Source organism: Xenopus laevis, chromosome 2L, assembly GCF_017654675.1.
Source record: "Xenopus laevis strain J_2021 chromosome 2L, Xenopus_laevis_v10.1, whole genome shotgun sequence".
Lineage (NCBI taxonomy): Eukaryota > Metazoa > Chordata > Amphibia > Anura > Pipidae > Xenopus > Xenopus laevis.
This window is the reverse complement of record NC_054373.1, coordinates 43,402,215-43,411,588: the sequence shown is the minus strand read 5'-3', so window position 1 is coordinate 43,411,588 and position 9,374 is coordinate 43,402,215. Positions and strand designations below refer to the sequence as shown.

The 9,374-nt window shown below is 40.4% G+C and overlaps 1 protein-coding gene across 2 annotated transcripts; it reads right to left on the bottom strand.

Moving 5' to 3' along the window:
- Positions 1 to 293: 293 nt before the first annotated feature.
- Positions 294 to 8,490, bottom strand: LOC121399877 (protein kinase C theta type-like). 2 transcript variants are annotated; one of them, XM_041581780.1, is made up of 9 exons: positions 8,413 to 8,490; positions 6,720 to 6,829; positions 5,185 to 5,343; positions 4,988 to 5,079; positions 4,310 to 4,372; positions 3,561 to 3,699; positions 2,887 to 3,051; positions 1,910 to 2,038; positions 294 to 1,347 (listed from the first exon to the last, which is right to left on the bottom strand). In XM_041581780.1, the coding sequence occupies exons 1-9, from the start codon at positions 8,435 to 8,437 to the stop codon at positions 1,228 to 1,230; spliced, it is 1,002 nt and encodes a 333-aa protein (XP_041437714.1). In that variant the 5' UTR covers positions 8,438 to 8,490; the 3' UTR covers positions 294 to 1,227. The 2 variants fall into 2 exon arrangements, with proteins under 2 accessions (XP_041437714.1, XP_041437713.1); XM_041581779.1 differs by lacking the exon at positions 8,413 to 8,490 and having other exon boundaries at positions 6,720 to 6,959.
- Between the last annotated feature and the right edge of the window lie 884 nt (positions 8,491 to 9,374).

Here is a 9,374-nt window from a genome sequence, read left to right as displayed (position 1 = left end):
TCAGGGCATCAGAGTTCACAGGCGTCATCTTCTTCTCTTCGGTAAACTATGGGAATAGAGCGTCATAATGGTGCATTCGCAGTTGGAGCAATCTGCTGTTTCGCGACAACTGCGCATGCGACGAAAGTCACAGAATTTACCGTAGCGCCAGAATAAGATCCAAATATTACTGAAGAGAAGAAGATGGCACCTGTGAACTCTCATGCCCTAAATCTGCACCTAGGGGTAAGTAAAGAGTGAGGGGCATTTACCAAAGGTAACATCTAGGCCGGGGGAGCAGGGAGAGGGGTCTATGTAGGGTAGGGGGTAGGGTTTTTTATTAGCACTGGTTTGGTTCTTTTTTAATTGTGACAGTGGGATGTATGAGATGTGTGGCTGAAGGTGAGGGCCACACTGGATCTAGGGGTAGGCAGAAGCAAGTGCCTCAGGTGCCGCAGTTGGACGTGAGACTGAAGAGGGAGCAGATTACTTGCAGAGAGAACTGCCAACAAGTGGTAAGAGTTGTAGCAGGTGAAAGTGAGCAGCAGTGGTGCACACTGAGAGGCAACAGATAAGGGCCAATGTTTTAGGCCAAAAATATATATATATAATATATAAGATAGGGCAAGTCATGAGTGCTAAAGATGGAGGCTAGTAGAGGAGCTGATTGTCTGCTGAGAGCACTCAGGATTGCCAGCAAGTGGAGAGTGGCGGCAGGGAGGAGTAAACAGAGGCGGTGCACAAAGAGCAGGGGAAGGGGGGTCTAAGAACTTAAGAAACTTAACTGATCTCAATTGAACTCTGGGCTCACTCAAAACTAGGGCAAGAAATGGAGACTGTTGGTAAGAGTCAGAGATGGACAAGGGCCAAAGATGGAGGCGTGGTGATAAGGACCAGATCTAGGTCTAATAGACAGGGCCAAAGATGGGTGCCGATGGAGAAAACCAGAGATGGGGCAATCATAGGGACTGATGTTATGGACATGAAATGGAGACCAAAAGATGATGGGCAAGGGCTAGAGGTAGGGGCAATGATGGTGGCTGGCTCTAAGAGGTAAAAATGGCTGTCTGTAGAAATGTACCCATACGAAGCCGTGACAGGTGGTCCTCGGTGCCGGATTTTTCAAATGCTCAGATGTTTTCATCTTCACTGTTCTTCAATGGAGACTGGATAGAATAAAATGACAGGGTTAAATGATGTTAATGGTTGGTAAATATAGCTAAAGAAACCTGACTTTCTTGAAGTGGCTCAGCTCTTCCAACTGTCATTCAGATATGATAACTCCATGCTTTTCTCATATGAAGAATCGCTGCCCGCCTCTTCCATGAGCATCCTCGGCTGCTTGAAATATTTCTTGTCTAGTGTTAACTGTAGTAAAGAAAACATTTATCTGTTATTATTTTATGCACATTTTTATATTAAAGATCAGTTTAAAGATTTTATCACATTAGATTCAATTCACATGATTTCATATTGCTGAGTATTACACTCAAATATCATATATAGATATTACTGCCAAATGGATTTTATTAGTTCTAATTCCATTACTATATATTTTTGGTTTTGAAAAGTTTTGGGGAACCAGTAATATTGTAGTCCAGTTTATTCTTCACTTTATATGCCGGGAGGAACACAGTCTGTACCTGGGCAAAGAGATTGCTGCCTTGCCACACACACACACATATATATATAATACAAATTGGGGAGTTGTTGGTGTTTATCTCTTGCTACCAATCTTCAATTTATTGAGCCCAGTTTTGACAAATATTTAGAGCAAATTACTTAGGGGAATTATATTCTTATTTTTAACTCCAAAAATGTTTCATTATTTTCTGAAAAAAGATTCACAGCAAAATTTACTGATACTTTACCCAAGATTACTTTTACACAGTACATGCATTGTCTTTGCATATTGCAGTCAGGTACTTACTTCTGCAGGATAGAGAGGTGGTGGTACTTCCTGGCGTTCCAGCTGCTCCCAGTTGATGGAATTAAAAACTGGATGTGCTCGAATGTTTCCAATAAAGCCAAGACGCTTCTCTGGGTCCTTCTCTAGGAGCTGAAGAAAAAGAATATTTATATATTTACTCATTTCTACTGAAGTGAAGCTCTGTACTTGCTATTACTCAGTGACATACAGTATTTTTGTCCAGTGCACAGGACCTCATCCCACCCACTGGCCTCAATGCACATGCGCAGGAAGTGTGACATAGTGTACGTGGAAGGAAGTGATGTCATAGGCATGCACGTTATGTCACTTTCCACCATGCATGGGCTCTGCAGCCCTCTAGGTCCCCCCTTGTGGTCTTGTGGCAGCGGGAAAACTGTTTCAAAATTAATTTTTTTACCATATATGCAGTGTTGGACTGGGACACCAAGGGCCCACCCAAAAAGCATAGACCAGGGGCCCACCAAGAAAATTTAGACCAGGGGTCCACTCTTAGTACTATTATTCTTCCTCTTCTCGCTCAACCTCAATTCTCCTAGTCTCTTTAGTTATACATACTATAATCTATTATTCCATCTATTTAGCCTCTTTGTTCTCATAGAAATAGGGAATGGCCATGAAATAAGTCAAATGTTTAGCAGCATGAGGGCCCACTGACACCTGGGCCCACTGGGACTTTTCCTGGTAACCCTGTGGGCCAGTCCGACACTGCATATATGCACCCAAGGGTCCCCCCCTTAAAGCTTCTGCTTTGGGCACAGGCCCACGGATGCTTAAATATAAATATGGCCCTGCCAGTAGTATCCCCTCATTGTAATGAGCCAGTCAGACTGCAGGGTATCCCACAGCCATGAATGTGAGGATTAGAGCTGCTACTAGAACAATAGGAGCGCCATTATGTACCGGGAAATAGATTTATTATAGCAGCACTAGGAACATACTCTTGTTCTCATACCCACCTTGTGCAGAAGATCTTTTATTTCAGCACCAAGACATTTCGGGAAAAGGGGCTCATCATGGATAACTGATGAAGTGAATGGTGTCATGCCGGTGGCCATTTTACAGATGACAATTCCTAGCGACCACCAGTCTGCTCCGGCATCGTAGCCTCTCCGTTGTAAAACCTTGGGAAGACAGAGCAGATTATTTTTCACCACACTCTTAAGAATTTTCTGGATTATTACTGCTAAAACCTTAATGGGTAATTAACTAAACCTTTATACAATGATTCTGTCACTTATCACATGATCATTTGTACTGGTAAGTCCACACAGGGTGTTTTGGGGAGATTTGCGCCGCCTAAAATGAAAAAACGCTGGCGCTAATCACGTGGCGATTTGTTTTCCAAAGTCGGCTACTTTGGAAAACGAACCACCGCGTGTTTTTCATTTTAGCCGGCGCAGAGTCAGGGAAGGCGTTTGGGGAGATTGGTGGCTGCAAAAACGAGGTGATTAGTCGCCTGGTGACCAAATCTCCCTAAAACGCCCAGTGTGGCCTGACCCTAAAACTAAAGAACATGCTACAAACTCTAAATACTAAGCAGTTGAAGTGATGATAAAATCAATGTAAAATAGCAAAGAGATCAGGTTTTCTAATTCCTCTGAGCTATATAATTTTATTCAGAGCAACTCACCTCTGGGGCCATGTATTGCACTGTTCCAGCCTTGCCTCCAACTTTCTTCTGGCCAAACACTCCCTCTACAGCCACACCAAAGTCAGCGATCTTTATGTGTCCCTCGCCAGTCAACAGGATGTTATCCAGTTTGATGTCCCTGCAAGGAAGACATTAAGTTTTAGGAAATGCTAATGGGGTTTTAGGGAACAAACACAGGTGGTAGAAGTTGATCCCCATCCTTGAAGCCTATTAACTCCTGACTATAAAAAATCAGTGACCCTCATTATAACACCTCTTCCATGAATGCTAAAAATCAAAAAATTATAGAGCAGAGGACACAAATTCCCTTTTAATGGTAGAGAGGAGTGGATAGAAGAGATGGATATGGATATATATATTTTTAATGTTAACAAGAAATATTGCTGATGCCCAGTGGATAGGTTAATATATGCCCAGATACAGATTGTAAGCTCAAACAGCAGAATCCTCATTACCTCTTTTATTGGTCAATATTTGTATGTCTATTCTACAGTGTTGTGACTATGCTGTGAATATATATAATAATAATAATAGTATCACACATGATTAATTATATCTAGGTTTAAACTCCTTGGCCCTTTCATTCTAAAATGAATACAACACTGACTGATTTTTTCCCTAATTTTGTCTTTACTGCCAGTCTATAAAGTCCTCAAAGCTGAACATGTAGAAGAAGAAATAAATGTTACAGAAAAATAATAGCAGAGTATTGGATACATTTTACTTACCGATGGACAATCCCGTTGGCGTGGAGGAACTGCAGGCCGCATATGATCTCTGCTGTGTAGAATCTTTGCAAAAAAAAAAATCAAACAAAAAGTCAGCCAGTTGGCATTCTCATACTGAATAAATACATTTCCTGATATACTCTTTGTAACATTCTTTCGTCACCACCATAAGTGTGCTTACACTGTACTATAACATCCAGTACACTAGTTACTGACCAGTGGGTCTCAGAAGCAGCACTGACCAAGAATAGCCCCATGTGAGTTTCTATTAGTCAGACTCATAATAAAATATAATCATAAAACTGTGGCTTGAGGGAAAGTTTCAGGTGTGCTAGCTTGTGGTTTACCCACCAAGGCCTCACATGCTCCTTCCAAGCATAAAACCCCAAAAATGTGTTTTGCTAGTTAGGGTCCTAATACAATTTATTAGGGGTCATTCTCAATGCCCTATGCAGTGCAAAGTGCAATAAATGACTATAATCTGGAAACATGGTCTTAGATCAACTTATAAGAAGGAACCACAGGAGAAAGGAAAAGTATTTTGCTATGTTGGCACATTTTTTTTGCAAATAGAATCCTGACCCATTTTAATCTTTCTGTATGAAACTAAAGATAATTATGGAATCTCTCTCAGGTACCATTGTCCCCACATTCCTGTACATACAGTGAGTCACTTACGTTATAGCGTCCATCTTCAGTTTCCCAGTGCGCTTAATGAATTTCTCCAAGCTGTTTCCACTGGCATACTCCATCACAATGCATGCAGCCAGCTGGTAACGGAGACAAAGAGGAAGAAAGTGAAACACAGATCATTTGGATAAACCATGGGGTTATTTTTTTTTTTTTTGCACAATTTTCTTGGCGCTATTCTTTACCTTTGTTTGGAAAGCTGCATGCGCGTGACAGAGGAATGGGCATCCAGAAGCCATCTTCAGTATTCGCACCTCCTTGGCAATCGATTGTCTATTCTCTGCTTTGTGTATCACCTTCATTGCTACAGGTTGGCTCTTGTTGGAACAAGTTGCCAACATTACCTGGCAAAGGAAGAAGAAAAGATAAATGATTAGAGGGTCCCTTCTAGGGACACAACAACTAAATGATTCTGGGACGATTAATATGTTTGCTTCTGTGGCAATATAAATTCCAATCTGTTATTTTATAGGCTGCAAAACTAATACCTTGTAAATTAGTGGCAAATATTACTACTACTATCAGGCCTGGAACTAGTGGAAGGCACCGGTACTCTCTCCTCTTGTCACCACACCCCCAGTATGACCGGCCAAGGTTGCCTAGGGCATCTGGTTGAATTGGCCTGCCCCTGACTATTATGGCAAATAAAGTCTGTTAGGATTGGCCATATTATTAGGGCCGATTTAAAGAAACTGCTGGGTGAGAGAATATTGGATTGAATGTTTAGAGTGAAGATTTACAGCCTTTTTGGTTTAACATTTGCTAGTGCCCTGTTACAGATAAACAAAACTCACTCTTCTATTGCTCAAGATATATCCAAGGAGTAAATAAGCATTCAACCTTAAAGGGGTGCTTCACCTTTTAAGTATGTTATAGAATGGCCAATTCTAAGCAACTTCATTATTTATTTTTTATAGTTTTTTCATTATTTGCCTTTTTCTTTCAAGCTGATCCCATCTAAAAAACAGATTCTCTGTAAGGCTACAAGTGTATTGGTATAGCTACTTTTAATTACACATCTTTCTATTCAGGCCCTCTCCTATTTATATCACTTATTCAATTCAGTGCATGGTTGCTAGGGTGATGTGGAACCTAGCAACTAGATTGTTAAAATTGTAAACTGGAGAGATGGTGAGTACAAAGCTAAATAACTCAAAAACTGAAGTAAGTAATAAAAAAATGAAACCTATTGCAAAATATCTCTCTCTACATTATACTAAAAGTAAACACATATTGACCAACCCCCTTTAAAATTCTCCCCTTCCTGTCTTTAGCCCATACAATTTGGAAATGATTGAATTAAGGTGTCTTTTCTAGCAGCCAAATAATTCTGTCAGAACTGAAGGGCTTGAAAGGTCATTAATAAATTGAGAATTAGTGAGGCAAAAGTAATAGTAAATCTTTGACAGTGTCCTGTTATAAAGACTCAAGTACAAGTACAATGTGCAGTTTTGCAAGGGAGGCCTGAGAGTAGCGGCTTGAACCAGTGCACTGATGTGCCAATGTTAAAGACTGTGTATAGGCACAGATATTATTACTAATAGTGCTAAAGGACACACAAACTAGTACATGACTTTGCACTTGGGCTTACATGTGACTCTATAACCTTTACATTTAGCCTGTACAAATCAATATAGGATCATGCATTGCATCTCACGTTTACCTCTAAGTTCAATTCCAGATAAAAACAGATAACCTTGTTGGGAATGCAATCACTTACCGTGCCAAAACCGCCATGACCCAGCACGGCATGGGTACTGTAGCTCGTGACCATCAGTTGAAGGGGCCTTTTCTCTTCAAGGCAAGGTCTTTTTTGGATGTTTCCTCCTTCTGGAAAAAAGAAATTGCAAATAGACATCAGTTGTCAGCTTGTGCTATTGTAGTATAGTGTTTAAAAGGGTTGTTCACCCTGTGGCTGCAGGGGGCCCAGGAGGTACAGTATAGTGGGCCCATGAGGCCCTAATTCATATACAGTTTCAATAAATATTAGTAAAATAAGTCAACCTCTAGACATTTTGGGGGGCTGAAAAATAATTTTCTGTGAGCCCAGTAATATCCAGTTAGACGACTGCCTAACATTTAAATATCAGAGAGAGGGAAACAGTTAACTGCTGCACATATTATGGCAAATTATTGCCATGCCCCAAATACATTGACCATACAAAACAAAACCAGAAATCATTTAAAAAAAAGTGATCCCACACAGCTTATCTCTCTGCCTCCATTTTCCTGTAAAAAATAAATCAATGATGGCACAGTGGAATGCATGGCCATCTGATTTTCCCTCTCTCCTTCAAATGAAGAAAACCTTGTCCGGCAGTGATTAGCGAGTTACAAAGCAGTGGCAGGCAGCAAGTGGGAGCCGAGAGGTACATTTAAACTGCAAAGCCTGGACTTCTCTAATGACATTCAGGACTGTCCTGCAGGGATGTTTTGTCTGTTCCATGTGCCATGCAGATGGGTGTTTTCAGCTCTCACTGAATTACATTACAAATGACCCCATGTTATGTGCAGAGTATATACATTCTTTGACCACAGAAAAATCAAATCTCTGCTGTCATTTTATTCTTCAGAATATGTGCCTGAGAGCTCCTGACTGGAGTACAAATATGGCTGCCAATGACATCAACAACCCTCCCCTCCTCTCTATAGAAGCTGCTACTGAGACACAGATACACTTGTCCGTTATTTCCGTTACACACTGGCACCTGCAGCCATTTTGTACAAATTGCCTACATGGCAAATATTAGCTGTGTCTCTTTTCCTTATCATTACCCCATGTTATGTGCACAGTATGTGCAGAGTATATACATTCTGTGACCACAAAAAAAATCAAATCTTCTCTGTTATTTTTCCCTTCAGAATAAGTGCCTGGTAGCTCCTGATTGGAGTACAAACATGGCTGCCAATGACATCATCATCCCTCCTCTCCTATCTAAATAAACTGCTACTGAGACACTTGTCCGTTATTTCTGTTAGACACTGGCACCTGCAGACATATTGCACAAATTGGCTACATGACTCTCTTTACCTTATCATTACTCCCAGGTTTTATAAGGGTTGGAAATGAGCAAAGGAAATCTGTGGAAAATATCTAGTGGTAAGCAATCAAATGTCTGCAGACTGTACCATTGGGGAGGTATTTCAGAGCAGCAATATGATTGCTCAAACAAATGGGACAATAACAATGTTTGTTACAGGTCTATTTACCTATGGAATCCACTTTTTTTTTCTCCAAGACAGTTTATGGTTTCCCCACTACCTGTAAACATTTACAGCTATCACGTCTCTACAACCCCCCTCCACTATTATGCCAAAATAGCTGTATTCAGAAGATATTCATATACTGCACAATAAATGCAAATAATTCAATGAATTATTGAAGTATTTTTCTGTACTAAACGTTATCTTACCTTCTGATTTAGTGTAGCCCTCCATGCTTAGGGGTCTCTTCCTTGCCTTCTTCTTTTTCTTCTTTTCTGCTTTCTTCTTTTTCTCCTTCTCTTTCTTTTCTTCTATCTTCTTTTTCTTCTTCTCTTCTCTCATCTTTTTCTTCTTCTCTTTCTTCTTTTTCTTCCTCTCTTCTTTCTTCTTTTTCTTCTTCTCTTCTTTCTTCTTCTCTTCTTCTTCTCTTGTCATGATGTTCTGAAAGTGGACTTTTTTGCGCTGATGTCCTTGCTCCTCAACGTCTCTCTTTCTCTTCATCTCGATGTTGCTGTTGATCTTCCCATTTGCCACTTTCTTCACCCTTTCTTCAGACATAATGTCACAGCTAAGGGGCTGGAATGGGGTCTTCTTCATACTCCTGGCTGGAGGAACGGAATCTAAAAGAATTTTGTACTCCACGGATGAAATATTCGCCATTTTCACTCTGAAAAATATCCCAGGTAAAAGTCGCTCTGCTCTGGTCTGAGAACCAATCCCAACTGAATAACTGCCACAGTGATGTGATCAGCTGACCTCAGTAACCAACTGCCAAAGTGGCATGTGCACCTGCCTGCAGTCAACAAGTACCGCAGTTCTGTGCCATTTACAGTATAACACCATAGGCCCATATTGAAGCCTGGTACAGAACAGCAGGGTAGAAAGGTTCTAATAACTGAAGCCAGTGTTACATGTCAATATGTATAAACAGAGTAAAATCTCACTTGCAATACTATCTTCAAAATATTATATTTCCATAAAACTGATAATTGTGGGCACTATGAATTCACCATGGTTGTGTATAATGTAAGTAATGGTATTTACAATTCTCTTTATAGTGAATACGCCAGTAGTATATAATAGAGAATAATATTGGCATGGTTAAATCATATATAACAAAGGAAGCTGGAATCAAGCAGAATAACTGCACCGATGCTTTTTTCCACACAAC

Excerpts from the sequence above, each read along its gene's own strand:
- LOC121399877 (XM_041581779.1), bottom strand. The coding sequence starts at position 6,857 with ATGTCTATTTGCAATTTCTTTTTTCCAGAAGGAGGAAACATCCAAAAA. Across the intron at positions 4,373-4,987 it reads CTGAAGATGGACGCTATAAC|ATTCTACACAGCAGAGATCA; the intron begins GTAAGTGACTCA and ends TTTTTTGCAAAG. Across the intron at positions 3,052-3,560 it reads TGCAATACATGGCCCCAGAG|GTTTTACAACGGAGAGGCTA; the intron begins GTGAGTTGCTCT and ends TGTCTTCCCAAG.